Source organism: Hypanus sabinus, chromosome 12 (assembly GCF_030144855.1).
Source record: "Hypanus sabinus isolate sHypSab1 chromosome 12, sHypSab1.hap1, whole genome shotgun sequence".
NCBI lineage: Eukaryota > Metazoa > Chordata > Chondrichthyes > Myliobatiformes > Dasyatidae > Hypanus > Hypanus sabinus.
In genome coordinates this window covers 98,127,605-98,148,528 of record NC_082717.1, presented here as the reverse complement: position 1 = coordinate 98,148,528, position 20,924 = coordinate 98,127,605, and the positions used below count along the sequence as shown (strand labels likewise).

The following is a 20,924-nucleotide window of genomic DNA, read 5'->3' as shown; positions in this document are numbered from 1 at the left end:
CTGTTGACCAGAGTCAAAAAAGCCAAATTCACTCAACTGTGATTCAATGTTGTAAAACAATAACACATGAAAAATCCCAACCCGGGGTGTTGTGTGTGTGCTTGTGTGTGGGGGGATCATTTGGCTGCGTGAACTTGCTCTGTGGTTTTCCAATTCTGAACCTTGCACATTCCCATTTCCTATACCGGGTTGGCTTCAACGGTCTAAGTAACTGACTTAGTTAGCAACTCTCTGCAGCTTATTTCAATCCTGTGCAGTAACCCTGCCTCTCCCATACCAGATGATGATGCAGCCAGTTAGAACGCTCTCCACAGTGCAGCTGTAGAAATTTTCAAGTGTCTTTGGTGACATACCAAATCTCTTCAAACTCCTAATGAAATATCGGCAGTCATGCCTTCTTTGCAGCTGCATCGAAGTGTTGGGTCCAGGATAAATCCTAGGAGATCTTGACTCCCAGGAACTTGAAATTGTTCACCCTGTCCACTTCTGATTCTGAGTGGGACATTAAGGAAATTGAGCAGGTGGCTTTATGAGAGGGAAATAGAGTTTGCTAAATTTGCTAAAATTAATGGATAAGAAGGATGTCCAGAAGGCCTTCAGTAAGATGCCACGAGGTTATTGCACAAGATAAAAGTGCATGGATTAGTTAAAAAGTTGAAGTCTGTTCCGGACCTTACAGACTTAACAGGCCGGTTTCCGTGGCGTGAAGTGACTGAGAGTATGAGACTACAGCCCCCCCCCCGGATAGGATGCCAGTCTATCGCAAAATTAACCCCCAGCATTTTGCCAGTACCCATTTTCAGCTGGGTGGACTGGAGCAATGTGTGATTGAGTGCCTTGCTCAAGGATACCTCGGCTGGGGCTTGAACTCATGACCTTCAGATCACTAGTCCAACACTTTAACCACTTGGCCATGTGCCACACAATGCATGGATTGGTAGTAATATAAATATTGATAGGGAAATGGCTGACAGAAAAAACAGAAAACTATGTCAGGGTAAATGAGTTGTTTTTCCATTGGTGGTCTGGGGCTTCAATTATTTAGAATCTGTATTAATGACTTGGAGGAAGAGACCACATGTACTGTCACCAGGTTGGTCTTTGATTTAAAAAAATATAAATGTGGTTAGCAATTGATGAGCACAGAGAAAGATCTGAAATAAAAGCAAATCTGCTAGAAAGCCTCCAGCTGGTCAACAACAGCGTGTGGAAAGAGAAACAGAGTTCAATTCTGTCAAAACTTAAAAGGATATTATTACATAAGTGAGCAAAAAGTTGGCAGTGCGTGTTGTGGAGTAAGTGTGACACTATTCACTTTTGAAAGGAAGAATAAAACTATAAATTACTATTTAAATGGAGTAAGACTGAAATATTGCACCACAGAAGGATCTGAGGTTCTTCAAACATAAAACTCAAAGGGCGTTATGGGCTTTTGGGATGGCAAAATAGGACAACCTTCTGCTTCTGTTTATGTTCTTAATAGATCACTCAGCTGTGTGAACTTGTTCCGCGGTTCTCGAGATCACAGTATCTGAACTCTACTTAATCCCATTCATTCCATATCCATTTAATACTTGGATTAAGTTGAAAGAGAACTGCTTTGAGTTTTCATTTCACTGAATCCCAGGCTTGTGTTTGAAATTCTTCATGGTCTTGCCTGTAACCCCTCCAATTCTACCACACTCAAATCTGAACATCTCCAATTCTGAATCTTACACATTCCCATTCCCTACTCCAGGTTTGCTAAACATGTCTTAGCTCCAGAATTCCCACTCTAAAACTCTCTGCTTCTCTTTTTCCTCCTCATAAGGCACTTACTTTTTTTTTAAACAAAAACAGTTACTTCCATTGACCAAATATTGGTCAGTAGCACTGACACCATCTTACCCATTCTCTGTGAAACCTTGTTCAATAATCCTTGGGATGCTATGCTACACTGTTAATGATACTATGCAAATGAGAGTTCCTTATGTTATATCCTTCCTAAGCTCTTTGAGTTTAGTGCATTGTCTTTACTGAGAATGGTTCTTCCTACTACAGGCAACTTCACCTGGTAACTAAACTGCTGGGCAGCTCCATACGCACTTTGTACTGTCCTCGGACTGTTTTGGAAGTGGTTGCCCTGCTGCGGAAAGTGGTCTCACAGTGCCTGACTGTTTCAGAGCAGGTGACAAGCGGTGCTGTGACTCGCCAGCAACTGTGGTTGAGCAAGTCTCTGCGTTCGCGCCAGAGGCACAATTATCTCCGTATGTTGGGCAGGTGAGGGTTTCCTGTAAAATGCTTTATGTGCAAGCTGTGTGGGCATAAGGGATTAGTTCAGATACTGATTTATTTGGTTCAGCGGTACTTTGTGGGCTGAAGGGCCTGTTCCTGTGCTGTAGTGTTCGATGTCCTATGCTTTAAACTGTTACAGTTATCTAGCTGAGAAATTCAGAAGTCCCTTTCAGGGAAATGGAACCCCCTGGGCTCTTGTGTGTATTGGTATTTCATAAATGTCCAGCATCTGAATGAATTTCTGACAAAGCTACCATCTTGTTCATTTCCCCCATTTCACAGAATGATTTGTTGTAGTTTAACATTGTGATTTCTGCACCAGCAAAGCAAGTTCTGACTGCAATGACTTTTCTACTGAGATCACAACAGTCACAAATCACTCCCTAACTCTGCGTATAAGGCTCTCCTTCTTGCCTCTGCAAAATGTGTGGTCATAATCTCCACTCAAATGCCATTTGTCAACAGCATAGAAACTAAGCTTTTTTTGCCTTTTTTTTCTATGATTAATATGCTGATGTTCTCCAGTAACTTATCACTTTGATTTTGCAAAAGCCTCAAGACCATGCCTCCAAGAAGACCACAACCTTGTCGTGGTTTGGAGGCTTGTGTGCCTCAGTGACCCAGAGAGCCGTGTTGGCTGGAGTCAGGGCCTTATGCTTTGGCTCTTGGTAGGGTCACCCATGCCACACAGGTCAAAGGGTAGAGGCCAGGTGAAGAGTGGTCCACCAGTCCTCCAGGTTCGGGGGTTCAGCTCAGGGCTAACGACCCTGACAGGTAAAACAAAATTGTTATGTAAACAGCACGTCTGAGTGTGACGCTGTTCCTGAGTCTACACCTGGTACTTGTATGGCTGACTGTAGTGAAAACTGAGCTACTGACACGATGAAGGAAGTCCTGAACACTGCCAGAGATGGAAGACCTGCATTGCTGACCTAAACGCCAGACCATGGTTAACTTCACCAAACTGATGTGTTGCATCTTAATCAAATGATAAGTGTAAAGCCTTATAATGTAATTGTTCTGGAAATTTAAACAACTCAGATGTGCACACACAATTTACACACGTCTGCTGACAACTTTCCACATTTGTTTCTTACTCCATAAAATTGAGATTACTCAGGGCACAAATTAGGACTTAGCCATGAAACCACAGTGGATGTTTATTTCTAGATAACCTGAATGTGCTGGTACTTCTAACTGAACAACTTTGAATAAAAAGAATGGATTATGTATTTCTTTAAAGTCCTGGTTTTTAAAATATTCTCTCATGAGATGTTTGTTTTGCTGGTATAACCAGCATTTTAGACATATCCCTTTTTCCCTGAAGCGTGGTAGAAGAAATTATCTTTGAAATACTGCAGACATAAGATATAGGAGCAGAATTAGGCCATTTGGCCCATCGAGTCTTCCCTGTCATTCCATCAATGCTGATTTCTCACCTCTCTCTCAACCCCATTCTCCTGCCTTCTCCCTGTAACCTTTGATTCACTTACTAATCAAGAACCTATCAACCTCCACTTTAATCATACACAATGTGGCATTGAATTCCACAGATTCACCACCCTCTGGCTAAAGAAATTCCTTACTGTTCTAAAGGGATGTCCTATTCCGAGGTTGTACCCTCTAGTCCTAGTGTACCCCATTATAGGAAATATCCACTCTATCTATTCAATAGATTTCAATGAGATTTACCCCTCATTCTAAACTCCATCAAATGCTCCTCATACAAGTGCTCTCATATTCATGTCCTCCAAGATGTTGACCTAGCAGCTCTGAAGATGCAGTAAAATTTGCAAGTCAGTTTGGTGTGAATGTAATGAATGCATGTGCTAAGTTATTGGTTGTGTTCAGTGAGAATTAATTACTGTTTTATTTTACAGTGTTCAGTATTTGCACTCCATCTTCAGCTTAATCACTCTACTAGTAACTGTGGAACTGCTCAACACAAGGACAATAAGTGAAATGGATTCTTCTGAATGCCGCATTTACTTGAAGTAAGTGCATTAGTCTATGTTCTTCACTACACTTCATAAAAGAAGTTGTGTATTTGTACTCCTAATATTTTAATGACTTATATTGGAATGCAAACTGATGACTAGATGTTGATACTCCCCGCTTCCTGCCCCCTTCCCACTCTCAGTCTACAATTGAAACCCCCCTCCCACACACACAAACAGAATCAGGTTTATCATCACTCACATGTCACAATTTTTTTTGGCGGCAGCAATACAGTGCAATACATAAAATTACTATTGTGCTATGCAAAAGTCTTAGACACTATATATACACATACACCTATGACTTTTGCATAGTACTGTATAATGTGCTTTCTCCTTGAACTTGCTCAAGTGAAGCAAATTCCATCATAGTGTATTTATAGCACAGAAGGACAGCTAGTTTTTCTTGCCAACCCCACTTTGGAAGAGCAGTCACATTAGTCTTGCTCTCCTTATAGTCCTAGAAATGTCTTAAGTACGACCAAGTGATGACGAAGGAAAAATGGACGTCTGTATGCAAGGGGCGTCATTTGGAGGGAAAATGGGGAACTGGTTTTCCAAATCTAGTTGGGGGGAAGAAGTCAATTTCCCCCTTTTTACTGATATGCCAATCTCTTGCTCCCTGAGATGGGGGCGGTAAGGTGAGGAAAGACAATCCATTATCTCTATATGCTTTTAAAATGTTTAATTTTGGTCTCTGTGAGACATCAACTTCAGGTAGAGTGAGGAGACTTTCCTAGCAGGAGAATTTTATATGTAGCAAGATCATGAAGAACTTGCTATTAGTGTCATTAACTGGACCAAAACTCTCCTTTACCTATCTGTCATTACAAGAGGACCAGTATTAGTTGTTATATTTAAGACTATAAGATATCGGAGCAGAACTAGGCCCATTGAGTCAGCTCCACCATTTCATAGTGGTTGATCCAATTTTTCTCTCAGCCCCAATTCCTGCCTCCCCCCCACCCCCATCCCATATCCCTTCAAGCCCTGACCAATCAAGAATCTATCAACCATTGCCTTAAATGTACATAAAGAGTTGGGCTCCACAGTAACTGTGGCAAAGAATTCTACAGATTCTCCACCCTCTGGCTAAAGAAATTCCCCTCATCTCCATTCTAAAAGGATGCCCCTCTATTCTCAGCATTTTCTATTGCTTGGACCCTGAGCTTTAAACTTCCCTAGGTAAACTCCCTGCCTCCCGCTCCTTTTTAATAGTTGTGTGAAGTACTAAGGAATACTTTATTATATGAAGGACCAATGGACACTTAAATAATGGTCTGGAATATCCTGAACTGCCACAACTACTGAGCAGGCAGAGTGACAGAGAGATTCAGCCCTCCAGGTCCAAACTGGCCATCAAGCACCCTCTTTTTCCATGAACCATACCCCAGACTGTTTAACCTTCCTGCAGATTCTGCTGTGCAGTGTCTAATCAAACTACTAACTTAATGTTTCTGGGATGGAGGTATCTGGAGCACCTGGAGGAAACCTTTGTGTCACAGGGAGAAGGTGCAGACTCAGCCTCACACCACTGCAGGTTGCAACTGAACCCAACCCTGGTTGCTGGAGCTGGGAGACTTTGGCTGCACTGTATCATCTCTACAACTCTATATATAATTTGACAGAACAAATCTTTTTTTTTTGTAGTAAATCCTGCTCTTGCACTTGCAGATTCTTGAAGTCTTTGTTGCAGTACACAGAAAATACGGTGACGTACACAAGCCCAGGGAAGAATAAATGGGAGGAAACCTGGGACCTGACTGAAAAGATGCAACAGAAAGTTAAAGAATTTTATAACAGATGGAATGATATCTGTGCAATGAGTGTGGCTGGGAATACTTGGTCTTAACCCAACATATTTATGTACTTCTAAAAATACCTTGAAGAATTTCAAACAAGCCTGGGATTCTGCTGAAGGAATGGACCTTAGCTATGTCTGTGGATGTAGGTTTACTTGTGTGAAACTAGAGCAAGAATTAATGAGATATTTTGTTATGGAGGCCAATGCAGTAATACTCAGTCCTCCCCACATGGACATACTGAGCATGATCCTCTTCCCTACTAGTCCTGGTATGAGAAGAGTTTGTTCAACAGGGACGTTCTCTCTTCTCCTCTTTCCCAGTGGATAGACAGTAGAAGATCCAGTTGCCTCAGAACTCAAACCACCAGGCTCAAAGACGGCTTCTGGTATTAAAAGATGATTGAATAGTTCCCTATAATCTACCTCATTATGATCCTGCACCTATTGTCTTAACTGACTGAACTTTCTTTGTACCTGTTGCACTTTATTCTGCATTGTTATTGTTTTACCTTATTCTAGTTAAATGCACTGTGTAATTGATCTGTACAAACAGTATACAAGACAAGCTTTTCACTGTATCTCAGTACATTTGACAATGATGAACCAATTCCAATTATGGATCAAATCTAGCCAACTTGCATTTGGTGCTGATGGGTGTTACCTTACACAATCGACTATTGAAAGGAGCACAAAAATCCATTCTCGATAGTTGCAAGCTTTATCCCCTAAAATAAAGTTCTTTTTGCCAAGGAGAGTTCCACAGAAGGTACAGCATTCCAGCTTACTTGCAGTGGTTAATGGTCACTTGTAATAAAGAGGCCATCACATCACACACACATGCCTCTCCCACCTGGGATCAACAGGCAGGAATTTCCAGGGCATTGAATCTTGAGTCTATCTCACTCAGCAAGAGGGATGGATTGTTACTGGAACTGCCTCGCTGATGTGGCTTGGATAACCTGAGAGGTTGTGGAGACCTTGGAACCTATTTGTATCTTAAAGAAAAAGAAGTTAATTTTGGGGAAATGGGATAGGTAAAAATTACAATTTGAATTAATCTTTCTTTTTTGAAAATAAATTGGTGAAAAATTATAATATTGTTTGGTAGAACATGAGTGTGGTGGGTGTGTGGAACGCCCTGCCAGGCTGGTGGTAAAGGCAGATACATTGGGGACATTTAAGGTGCTCTTAGATATGCACGTGATGATAGAACAATGGAGAGCTATGTAGGAGGGAAGAGTTAGACTAGTGTAAGAGTAGTTTATAAGGACACTCTAGTGTCTCAGAATGGTAACTGGTGGCATTGTAGATTCAATGAGTCCTGTTCAAGACAAAATTTGCATGTTCTGCAACCGGTGATGTACCCTTACTGTTACTGTCTGTTATATGCATTAATGATTTAGAGTTGTGATTAGTAGGTTTGCAGATGACAAAATTCACGTAATCAGGTCATGGAATAATATTGATAATGGACAAATGAAATTTAACCCCCAGAAGTGTGATGTGATGCATTTTGGGATGTCAAATAAGGCAAAGAAATGTACAATGAATGATAGGCCTTTGTAGTATTGAGGGACTGAAAGACCTTGGTTTATAAGAAGGTGGCAGCATAAGGAGATAGAGTGGTAAAGAAGGCACTGTTTATTAGCTGGGGCATAAAATGTAAGAGAGTAGGGCAACTATGATATATAGTACAGGTTGAGTACCCCTTATCTCAAATGCTTGGGGCTAGAAGTGTTTCACATTTTAGAAGATACAATGAGGTAGGTTGGGATCACCATTGTTTCTCACTCTGAATTTAGGTGCTACCAGTTAAGCAGTCTTTGTCTTACACTTGTTCATCACACATAGATAATGATGCAGCCATTCGCATGTTTTCATCAGCAACAATCTTAGCGATCTCATCAATTAATTTCTCTGATGCTTGGTGATCAGCAGACACTTTAGCACCACAAATCTTTTAAAAAGTTAATGCATTTACTTAAATTTGTTAAACAAACCTGCTGAATATTCTAATTACCTTTAATTTTCAGTTTGTCTGATAGATCTTTGCTTGTTTGATGATCAGCTTATCATTAAGTGGCATGTTCACTCCAGGGCTGACAAACCTCCTCTTTCACTACATAATCGAGTTTCTCATTTTTCACTTTATGTAGTGTTTTCCTATTTTTCATTAACTTGTTCATTACAAATATGAGCTTACTTCTTAGAACTGCCTGTGATGTATAGATACCCAGTGCCTTGTGGTATTTTCCATTTGTGATGCGCTCAACAATATTTTGGATTTTGGAATTTTGGATAAAGGGTGGCCACTTTATTAGGTACACCTGCTCATTAATGCAAATATCTAATCAGCCACTCATGTGGTAGCAACTCATTGCATAAAATCATGCAGACATGGTCAAGAGGTTTAGTTATTGTTTAGACCAAACATCAGAATGGGAAAGAAATGTGGTCTAAGTGACTTTGACGGTGGAATGATTGTTGGTGCCAGATGGGGCAGTTTGAGGATCTCAGAAACTGCTGATCTTCTGGGATTTTCAAGTACAGCAGTCTGTAGAGTTTACAGCGAATGGTGCTAAAAACAAAAATGCTCTGTGAGCAACAATACTTTGTTAATGAGAGAGGTCAGAGGAGAATGACCAGACTGGTTCAAGCTGACAGGAAGGTGACAGTAACTCAGATATGCATACGTAACAACAGGATGTGCATTTCTGAATTCTGAAAATGTTGAATCTTGAAGTGGGTGGGCTACAACAGCAGAAGACACACTGGGTTCCACTCCTGTACCTAACAAAGTGGCCACTGAGCATATCTCTCTAGCAGTTTTATTTCAGATTTTCCTTTGGCAAAATTAAACAAAATATAAAGGGTCTCAGCCTGAAACATCGACTGTTCATTCCTCTCCATAGATGCTGCCCGACCTGCTGAGTTCCTCCAGCATTGTGTGTGTGTGTGTTAAATAAAATACGGCTTATTTATTTTCTATGGAGCTGAGGTGGGATCGGATAGAGGTGTACATAATTATGTGGAGCATAGATAAAGGTAAGCTGTACTGAACATTTTCCCTATGCCAGAGATGTCTATAACCAGAGGGCATAGGCTTAAGGTAAGGAGTGAGAGGTTTAGAGGACAGGAAAGAAATAGTTCCTTTGATTCGGAGGGTGATTGGAGATAAAAACGTATGACCATCGAGGGTGGTGGAAGCAGAGATTCCCAACATTCGACAAATGTTCAAAAAAGCGCTTGTATTGCCGAGACATAGAAGGCTACAGATTACGTGTTTATAAATGGGGTTAGTATAGCCAGTCCTGGTCCAACCACAGATTCTGCAGCCAAGAAAGCTCACTAGTGCTTTTCTTCAGCAGGCTAAACAGATTTGACACGTCCCCATCGATTCATTAATGCACCATTCAAAACATCCTATGTGGATGCATCACACACGAAATGCCTGGAGGCCAGGCAGGATCTACAGTTGATGACTGGGGTCAGTCTGGATGTATCACCTCTTGGTATGGTAACTGCTCTGCACGTGATCACAACAAACTTGTTCCAAATGAATAAATGTTCCATTGTGCAAGAAAGTATCCCGAGATAATCCTGGAAACTTTAGACTGGCGAGTCCCACGTCGGTGGTAGGGAAGTCACTGGAGAGGATTCTTAGCAATAGGATTTGTGAACACCTGGAAAACAACGGCTAATTAAAGAGAGCCAGCTTTGCGCAGGAGATAAGGTGAGAGAGGGAAAAGGGAATGGGGAATGGTGAAGGATGCGGGGTGCATTACCAGAAGTTTCAGTAATCGATTTTCATGCCATCAAGTTGAAGGTTACCCAGACATAAGGTGGTGTTCCTCCAACCTGAGTGTGGCTTCATCATGACAGTAGAGGAGCCCATGGATTGACATGACGGAATGGAAATGAAAAGTGGAATTAAAATGTGTGGCCACTGGGAGTTACTGTTTCTTCAGGCAAACAGTGGTCTCCCAATCTATGTCGGATCTCACCAATATACAGGAGGCCACACCAGGAGCACCGGACACAGGAAATGATATCAGCGGACTCACACATGAAGTGTGGCCTCACCTGGAAGGACTGTTTCAGGCCCTGAATGGTAGTGAGGGAGAGGGTGTGGGGCAGATGTCGCATTTGTTTCACTTGCAAGGTTAAGTGCCAGGAGGGAGATCAGTGGGGAGGGACAAATGGACAAGGGAGTCGCATAGGGAGCGATCCCTGCAGAAAGCAGAAGGTTGGGGGAGTGGATGACGTGCTTGATGGTTCCCTTCCACAACCACCACTCTCCTCCATCAAGCAGAACTTGTCCTCACTCTTAATAATTTCTCCTTTGGTTCCTTCCATGGGCACTCACATGGGTCCCAGCTATGCCTGCCTGTTGGCTATGTGAAACAATCTATGTTCCAAGCCTACACTGGTGTCTGTCCTCCACTTATCCTGCGCTACATCGACAACAGCATTGGTGCTGCTTCCTGCATCCATGCTGAACTCACTGATTTCATTTACTTTGCCTCCAACTTCCACCTTCCCTCAAATTTACCTGGTCTATTTCCAACACCTCCCTCCCCTTTCTCGATCTCTCCATCTCTATCTCTGGAGACAGCTACTGATGTCTATCATAAAACCTCTGATTCTCACAGCTACCTGGACTATACCTCTTCCCACCCTGTTACTTGTAAAAACACCAGACCCTTTTCTTAATTCTTCCAACTCTACTGTATCTGCTCTCAGGATGAGGCTTTTCATTCCAGAACGTAGGAGATATCCTTTTTCAAAGGAAGGGGCTTCCCTTCCTCCATAATCAACACTGCCCTCAACTGCATCCTTTCCATTTCATGAACGTCTGCTCTCACCCCATCCTCCCGCAACCCTAACTCACCTACCACTCCACTAGCTTCCATGTCCAGCACATAATTTTCCATAACTTCTGCCATCTCCAGCAGGATCCCACCACCAAGCATATCTTCCCTTCTCCCCACCACTTCCTGCTATCTGCAGGGATCGCTCCTCACACGACTCCCTTGTCCATTCGTCCCTTCCCACTGATCTCCCTCCTGGCACTTACCCTTGCAAGCAAAACAAATGCTACACTTGCCCCTACACATTCTCCCTCACTACCACTAGGGTCCCAAACAGTCCTTCCAGGTGAATCTGTTGGGGTCATATACTATGTCTGGCTCTCCCGGTGTGGACTCCTGTATATCGGTGAGACCCAACACTTCGCTGAGCACCTATGCTCTGTCCACCAGAAGAAGCAGGATCTCCCAGTGGCCACCCATTTTAATTTCACGTCCCATTCCCATTCCGATATATCAATCCATGGGCTTCTCTACTGTCATGATGAGGCCACATTTCGATTGGAGAAACAGCACCTTATATTCCATCTAGGTAGCCTCCAATCTGATGGCATGAACATTGATTCCCTGAACTTCTGCTAATGACCCCACCCTCTTTCCTTCCCCATTCCCCATCCTCTTTTCCCTCTCTCACCTTACTCCTTGCCTGCCCATCGCCGCCCTCTGGTTCTCCTCCCATTTTCTTTCTTCCATGGCCTTCTGTCCTCTCCTATCAGACTCCCCCTTCTCCAGCCCTGTATGTCCCTCACCGTTCAACTTCACCCCTTTCCTCACAATTTCCCCGATCACCTGGTGCTTCTCCCTCCCCTCCACCCATCTTTTAACTCGACTTAACTTCTGAAGGGTCTCAGCCCAGAACGTCAACTGTACTCTTTCCCCACAGATGCTGCCTGGCCTGCTGAGTTCCTCCAGCATTGTGTGTGAGTTGCTTGTATAAATATTGATGGCAGTTAGTTGAGAAAGGTAAAAACAAAAGCCAATGTGTGGGTGCAGCTCAGTAAGCTTGACTGTGGGTGGCAGTATAGGAAAAGATTCCCTTGGCATTGATAGTGGAGCGTGGGTCGGAATCAGGTTTAATATCACTGGCTTATGTCCTGAAATTCGTTGTTTTGTGGCAGTAGTATATTGCAGTACATAATCATTTAAAAAATTAAGTTACAATAAATATAAAAATTAAACTGGACAGTAGTGCAGAAAGAGTGTTTAAAAAAGTGAGGTAGTGTCCATGGTTTTATTGTCTGTTCAGAAATCTGGTGGTGGAGGGACGGAAGCTGTTCCTGAAACATTGAGTGTCTCTTCAGATTCCTGCGCCTCCTCTCTGATGGTAGTGATGAGAAGAGGACAAGTCCTGGGTACTGGGGGTTCTTAATGGTGGAAGCTGCATATTTGAAGGTGTCGTCGACCCTGGGGAGGTAAAAGATGTAATTAACTAAATGCCAAACTTACACAATCACACTCCTCACTTTCATCCATGGATTGTTCATTACATTTTACTTTAATAAGTCTAAGTATGGTCCCAGTTATTGTTAACTAATAGGAAATGCGAAGAACAATGCCTCCACTAGACTGGACCATAATCTATAATTACCAAGAGTATCTGTCAGGCAAAGTACAAAGGATGCAATGAGCTGATATTCCAGCAATGTTCTCATACATACAACCTGATTGTTGTGGTTAATTTATCTAAAATAAACATAACACTCGATTCACAGTAGCTGAATCTGTACTATTTTTGTTGAAAGGGTGGATTCCACTTAACCCTTCCCCTCCCCTCTCCCCAACCGTTTTAGTCTGCTGTCTTCCCCCTTCCTTTCCAGACCTGAAGAAGGGTCTTGGCCTGAAACACTCACTGTTTATTCATTTCCGTGGAAGCTGCCTAACCTGCTGAGTTGCTCCAGCATTTTGTATCTGTTATTCTAAATGAGGAGGAAGTTGTTCTTTTGTAATGAAGGTCACTGATTGGAATACACAGAGGAAATTCTCAAAAGAACTAAGGGAAAGATGAGTTTTTTTTGGTAGCAGATCAAGATCTGGAATGCACTTTGTAAAAGAATGGTAGAAGCAGCTTTAATGCTAACCTTCAAAAAGACAGGGATACTTATAAGGAAAAAGTCCTGATGAAGAGCCTCGGCCTGAAATGTTGAGTGCTTATTCATTTTCATGAATGCTGTCTGACCTGCTGAGTTCCCTGAGCATCTTCTGTGTGTTGTTCTAGATATCTAGCATCTGCAGATTCTCTTTGGTTTGGTTTCTACTCAACTTAGTAATTTAATTTAGTGACTAGTTAACCTACTACCCTGTAAGTTATTAGGTTGCTCCGGGTGCTTCCGTTTCCTCCCACGTGGTCATACAGACAACGGTGGGAACTGAGCCCTTTTGCTGGCACTGCAAGTGTTGTACTAACAGTACTCACTATGCCACTCACTAATTTGCTTCAATCCCATGAATATATTTTTTGCCCTGCTGCAAAGTCAAATTTGGGTACAACAAACCTACTCCTAACAGGTGTGCTCCCTTATTTAATCCCATAGCCTCCCCACTATTGTTTATTTTATTTGCATTCTTGAACATGCTGCTGTTTACCAGACCTACCTATTGCCTTTTGCTTTAGTGTCAGTTTAAGGGTATGATTTATAAACCTCATCACTGGCACTTCCCTTCAGCTTTCTATATGTAATGCAACACATACAAAATACTGCAGCAACTCAGCAGGTCAGGCACCATCCATAGAAATGAATAAACAGTCGACGTTTTGGGCTGAAACCTCCATCAGGACTGGAAAGGAAGGGCGAAGATACCAGAATAAAAAGGTGGGTGGAGGGGAAAGAAAATAGATAGGAGGTGATAGGTGAAGACAGGTGGAGAGGAAGGAATGTGAAGAGAAAGGAGGGGACCCAGAGGTATGTGACAGGCCCAGGTGAGAAGAGCTAAAAGGTTAAAGTAGGGAATAGATGAAGAGGGGAGGGGTTTTATTTTAGGAGAAATCGATATCCATGCCATCAAGTTGGGGGCTACCCAGATGGAATATAAGGTGTTGCTCCTCCACTCTGAGGCAGCCTCATCCTGGCATAAGAGGAGGCCATGGGCTGACATGTTGGAATGGGAATTAAATGTTTGGCCACTGGGAAATTCGGCATTTGGGGGAAGGGAGTGGAGGTGCTCGATGAAATGGTCCTCCAACTTTACGATGGATCTTGCCAATGTAGAGGAGGCTGCATAGGGAGCATTGGGAACACCAGATGACCCCAGCAGATTTGCAAGTGACTTGTTCCTGTGTAGCTTTGTCGTTAATGGAAGTTTATTGTTGCTTGTAACATCAGTGAAGTGGGGGGTGTTGTCAACTTACAAATTGAATTAAAGTAAATGAAGTCATGAATTGGTGGAATTGCCTCAATAATCTCTTGAGATGGCGATCTTTGCACCTTTTACTCTCTGGTTCCTTTCTCAGTGACCTCCTGTACCTAATAAAATGGCCACTGAGTACATCGATGATTTTCTGATGCTGTAAGCCCATCCACTTCAAGGTTCAACATACTGTGTATTCAGAGATGCTCTTCTGCACACCACTGTTGTAGCGTGTGGTTATTTGAGTTACTATTGACTTCTTATTAGTTTGAACCAGTCTGGCCATTCTCCTCAGACTACTCTCATTAACAAGGCCTTTTGGTCCACTGAACCGTCACTCACTGTTTTTTTTTTCTGTTTGTTGTACCAATCTCTGTAAAATCTCGAGAATGTTGTGCCTGGAAATCCCAGATCAGCAGTTTCTGAGATCCTCAGATCACCCCATTTTGCATCAACAATCAATTCATAGTCAAAGTCAGTTAGATCACATTTATTCCCCATCCTGATATTTAGACTGAACAATAGCTGAACCTCTTGACTATATTTGCATGCTTCTAGACCGTAAGATATAGGAGCACAATTAGGCTATTTGGCCCAGTCAAGTCTACCCACCATTCAATCATGGCCAATCCTTTTTACCCCTCCTCAGCCTCACTTCCCAGTCTTTTCTCTGTAACCTTTGATGCCACATCCAATCACAAACCTATCAGACTCTGCCTTAAATACACCCAATGATCTGGCCTCCACAGCTGCTTGTGGTAACAAATTCCACAAATTCACCACCCTCTGGCTAAAGAAGTTTCTCCACATCTCTGTTTTAAATGGACTCCTTTCTATCCTGAGTCTGTGCCCACTTGTCCTAGACTTCTCCACCATGGGAAACATCCTTACCACGTCTTCTCTATCTAGACCTTCCACATTCGAAAGGTTTCAATAAGATACCCCCTCTCTATCCTTCTAAATTCCAGCGAGTACAGACAACAGTTTAGATGAATACCCTTTCATTCCTGGAATCCTCCTTGTGAACCTCCTCTGAACCCTCTCCATTGCCAGCATATCTTTTCTTAGATGAGGAGCCCAAAACTGTTCACAATACTCAAGGTGAGGCCTCACCAGTGCCTTATAAAGCCTCAGCATCAGATCCTTACTCTTATATTCTAGACCTCTTGAAATGAATGCTAACATTGCATTTGCCTTTCTCACCTGCAAGACTCAACCTGCAAGTTAACTTTTAGGGTGTTCTGCACAAGGACTCCCAAGTCTCCTTGCATCTCAGATTTTTGGATTTTCTCCCCATTTAGAAAGTAGTCTGCACATTTATTTCTACTATCAAAGTACATGACCATGCATTTTCCAACATTGTATTTCATTTGCCGCTTTCTTCCCCAAAGGCCAAAGATGATCTGCTCTGAGGTTGGCGGACTGTGTATGTGGATGGGTGAGAAAGGAATGTGTTTTTCTGCCCAGTATTGTTGGCATACTATGTTGGCACCAGAAAGTGTGGTGCATCACTCTTGCATGCTGCCCCAGCACATCCTCGGGTGTGTTAGAAGTTAATGCAAACAATGCATTTCACTGTAGGTTGCGATGTTCATGAGACTAACAAATCTAAATCTTGAATCTTGGACCTCACTTACTCTGGTGAAGCTGACCCCTCAGAGCTGTTAATGCTGTTTGGATGAAGCTGAACTCTCAGAGCTTTTGGGCTGTGCTGAGATTTAGACCGGTGCTGGTAAGAACCAAAGCACTATGCCCAGGGTGCTGTTTGGAGGGGGCCTGCAGGTGGCAGTGTTCACTTGTACCTAGCACCCTTGTCCTGCTTGGTGGCAGAAGTGTCTGGTTTGACGGGTGTGTTCGCAGTGGCCCAAGTTGGAAGATGGGTACACAGTGCAGTTGCAGGGTATTAGGGAAGAGGGAGTGAATGTTGAAAAGCTGCTTTTGCCTGGATGGTGTAGAGGTTCTTGAGAATCCAGCCAATCGAGTACATTCAGTTACGTTAGTCATTCAATACACTATGAAGCTCATTCATGGAACTTTCCTGAGCTACTGGCCAATGTTTATCCCACAGCATCATGAAGTAACCCATCTAGCTTTGTCCGATACTACAGTATACAAATTGGTTGCCATGGCAAACCTAGCTTCACCTCAGGGCAATTTGTTGTATATGAAATGTTTAGGACCTTGAAGTACTTTATACATGCAAACCTTTCCCTTCATTACAGTGCTTTGCACAAGTTTGATTCTGTGGTTTACATTACACTGCCTGACATTATTCCAACTATTTGTTGTCCATTCAAAAAGGAAGTCCATTCTCATCTCAGCATCACACATTATTCATTCAAATTGATGTTAGCTGTTGTTGCTCCTTGTTTAAAGCACTGTGCTGTCTCTAGTATGTGTACCTTTGTTAGATACACTTGTACAACTGCCATGTATTGCAAATCTCTTATCAACCAGTCGCGGGACAGCAACTCCATGCATAAACGCATGCAGACATGGTCAGGAGGTTCAGTTGTCATTCAAACCCAACATCAGAACGGGGAAGAAATGTGAATTTGACTGTGGAATAGTTACTGGTGCCAGACTGGGTGGTTTGAGTATCACAGAAACTTCTGATCTCCCGGGATTTTCACACACAACTGTCTCCAGAGTTTATAGAGAATGGAGCAAAAAGAAACATCCATTGAATGGTAGTTCTGAGAGCAAAAATGCCTTGTTAATGAGAGAGGTCAGAGGAGAATGGCCAGACTGGTTCAAACTGACAGGAAGGCGTCAGTAACTCAAATAACCATGCATTACAACAGTGGTGTGCAGAAGAGCATCTCTGAAGGGACCACACTGGGTTCCACTCCTTTACCTAAAAAGTGACTGCTGATAGTCTACAAAATGCAATGTTGCCTCATTATTTGGTAATAATAGTTGCCCTGCCAATTATCAAGACCGGTACATTCAGAGCTGATGAAAATCACTATCTTAGAACTTTCCACACTCAGTAGTTTAGGAACTGCTCTGCCATCAGATTTCTGAATCATCAATGAACCAACAAACCGACCTCATTATTCATCTTTTGCACTGTGTATTTATTTTTGTAACTTATAGTAGTTTTTTTTAAAAATGTTTGGCACTGTGCTGTTGCTGTAAAACAGTAAATGGTACTGACCTAGAATTTGAGAGTTGAAGAGGCCATCAGTTGAATCAGAGCATTTTATCCATAGCACTCAATGAGTTCATCCCAATGCGATGTGATGTCTCTGCCCTCACAACCATTCCAAGTACCAAAGACTGATTCAAGATTCAAATTTATTTATCATGTATACACTGAAATAAATGGTGAAATGCATCATCTGAAATAACAGCCAACACTACTGAGCGTGAGCCTGGGCAGCCACATGTTCTGGTGCCAACACAGCATTTCCTCAATGCTTGGCAGAACACAACAAAACAGAACGAGCAGTGAAAGATCATCGGTACAAGTCCAGATCCTCCCTTCCATCCAAGCACATACGTAGCCCTCTAACCCCAACAGTCAGTCTTCTTTGGCCTCCAGCAAACTTGGACACGCAGACACTGGGCCTTCAACTACCCCAGTGGACTCAGAGATTCGTGGACCTGGGGCTCAGGCCAACTGGCCTCATCTTCAAGACTTTCGATCCAATCCTTGACATAAATCCCAGGACCCGACAATCACTGAAAACAAAGCCTCGAACTCTTTACTCACCAGTGAAAGGACCCTGAACACTAAATGTTGAACTGATTCGTGAACCTAAGGCATCCTTCTTAAGATTGCTTAGATCTTGCATGTTTGAATTGCAGGAATGCTTTCTCCCAAAAGAGGAAACCAGTATCATCAGCATCGGCCATGTTGTAAAATAAATTTGCTTATGATACAGAGCATGACACCAATGTATATTGTAAGGAGGATTCAGAGTCGAAGTGAATGGGCAAAGACATGGCAGATGGAATATAATATGGAAAAATATGAAATCATTCAACTTGGTAGAAAAATTAGGGATTTTTTAAAATGACAGGAATTTGAAAGGTATTGGTTGTGGGTTGAGGGTGAAAGGTTAAATGTTTAAGGGAAACATGAGGGGGAACATCTTCACTCAGAGGATGGTGAGAGTGTTGAATACTGCCAGTGGTAATGGTAGGTGTGGGTATGAATTCAACATTTAATAGAAATTTAGGGAGGTACATAGATGGGACAGCTATGGAGAGCTACGGGATTGGTGCAGGTCGAAGGGACTGTACAGAATCATAGTTTGGCACAGACTAGATAGGCTGAAGGGCCTGTTTCTGTGCTGTACTCTATAATTCTATGACTCTATGGCGTATTTATACCCAAATTGTTGAAAGTTAACAAGGTTAACATGTAGGCACAGCAAGCAATTAGAAAGGCAAGTAGTATGTCAGCATTCGTTGGTCCTCAGTCATCTTGAGTTCCATGACCCCGATCTGTCCAGACCGTGCAGTATCTGCCAGTGCATCAGCGTCCCCTAGTTAAACAAAGACACGCGCAGGCATTCTTCATTAAGGAAACCCAGCCTAACATCCCAGATTAGGTCCCGTGGCCATCAGCAAGTGGCAAAGGGGTAGGGGCAGGATTGTGAGGTCTGGAAGCCCACACTACACCAGAATATGTGCACCTGATGTGCCTCTAGTGCTGTCTGAAGAGCCACTGATAGACAACCCATAGGAGAGAAGATCATACTAGACTCACGGGATCACTGCAAGGGCATTGGAGGAGACATACCTTTTATAAAGGTGGCTGGATAGATTGCATTCAAAATATTATGTTCAGGTCGAGTGTCTGTCCCAAAGGAACAATATATCTACACTCTGTGGACATCTTATTAGGTACAGGTGGCACCGAATAAAGTGGCCACTGAGTGCATGCCCATGAGCTTCTGTTGCTGTGGACCATCTACTTCAGGGTTCGATGTGCTGTGTGTTGAGAGGTGTTCTTCTGCACCCCACCATCGCCCTCCTGTCAGCTTGAAACTGTCTGGCCATTCTCCTCTGACTCTCATTCACCCACAGGACCGCTGCTCACTGAATGTCTTTTTGTCTTTCACACCAGTCTCCGTAAACTCTAGAGACTATTGTGCACGAGAATCCCAGGAGGACTCAGGCAGATTGGGGAAATAGGCAAAGACGTGGCAGATGGAATATAATGTAGGGAGTTCATGGTGATGCACTTTGGGGAAAAAAAGGCATGGACTATTCTGTAAATTGGGAGAAAACTCATAAATCAGAGGTGTAGAAGGACTTGGGAGTCCTTGTGTAGGATTCCCTAGAGGTTAACTTGCAGGTTGAGTCAGTGGCAAGCAAGAGAAATGCAAAGTTAACATTCATTTCAAAAGAAATTGAGTACAAAAGCAAGGATGTAGTGCTGAGGCTTCATAAGTCAGATCACAGTTGGAATATTGTAACCCTTATCTAAGAAAGGATGTGCTGGCACTGGAGGGGGTCCAGAGGAAGTTCAGGAGAATGTTCCCAGGAATGAAAGGGTTAATGTATGAGCAGCATTTGATGCCTCTGTGCCAGTACTCACTGAAGTTTAGAAGAATGAGAGAGATTATCATTGAAAGATGTGGAGAGGATGGATCCTGTAGTGGGGGATGTCTAGGACCAAAGAGCATTGCCTCAGAACTGAGGGACGTCCATTTAGACCAGAGATGAGAAAAAAATTCTTTAGCCTGTGGGTGCATTGCTGCCACATGATTGGCTGATTAGATATTTGTAACATCAAGCAAGTGTACCTAATGAAATGGCTGCTGAGTGTTTATCGGAGGGAGTGCAACAATTTAATTGATTGATTTCTGGGAAGGAAAGATTAAGCAGGCTGGTTCTAATCTCCATTCACAAACATGGGAATTGAAGCCGAAAAGGTAAGTTGAACCAGTTCCATCATTTAATGAAGTCATGATTGATCTGATTGTAACTGCAATGCTACATTCCTATCTACCTGTGATTACCTCTCATCCCCTTGCTCGTCAAGAATCTACTCATTCCTACCTGCCTGTGGGTACCTCTCATCCTTTTGCTCGTCAAGAATCTACTCATTACTGTTTTAAAAGGCTTAGATGGAGTAGATTCAGAGAAGATGCCTCCAGTGGACTGTAGTGGGAAGGTTTGTCAACTATGCATCAAAGTTCAAAGTAAATTTATTATCAAAGTATGTATACGTAACCATGTAGAACCCTCAGATTCATTTTCTTGCAGGCATTCACAGTTGAACAAAGAAGTACAATGGAATCAGTCCAAGACTACAAATAACCATAGTGCAAAAGAAGATAAGCCACAAATATAAAACAAAATCAAATAATGGTAAGTAACTGAATGATACTGAGAAGATGAGTTGTAGAGTCTTACCAGTTCACACTGTAACCACACTGCCAAATGCTATTGACAAGCTGCTCTCTTAATCCTGTTGAGAAATCCAAGATTTAAAAAAAAATGGACAACTAGTTTAGAGCTGGCTTCTCTACACAGAACATCTGGAGAAGTAGTATCACCTAGTCGAGTTGTGGGCCTCCATTGGTCAGGGACAGTCATGAATGTTGTGTTCCAGCTGTCTACGTGATACACAAACCTAGGCAGTACGACGTGCAGAGCAAGCTGTTGCCCATATAG

At 42.7% G+C, this 20,924-nt stretch overlaps 1 protein-coding gene across 2 annotated transcripts in view; it reads left to right on the top strand.

The window, feature by feature from the left end:
- LOC132403171 (endoplasmic reticulum membrane-associated RNA degradation protein-like) overlaps positions 1 to 6,824 on the top strand; it is a 70,669-nt gene extending 63,845 nt beyond the window's left edge. For both annotated transcript variants that reach the window (XM_059986527.1, XM_059986526.1), the window contains 3 exons: positions 2,041 to 2,259; positions 4,155 to 4,268; positions 5,946 to 6,824. In XM_059986527.1, the coding sequence (XP_059842510.1) occupies positions 2,041 to 2,259; positions 4,155 to 4,268; positions 5,946 to 6,123 (511 nt within the window). In that variant the 3' untranslated portion in view covers positions 6,124 to 6,824. The remainder of the gene's footprint in view (positions 1 to 2,040; positions 2,260 to 4,154; positions 4,269 to 5,945) is intronic.
- Positions 6,825 to 20,924: the final 14,100 nt, after the last annotated feature.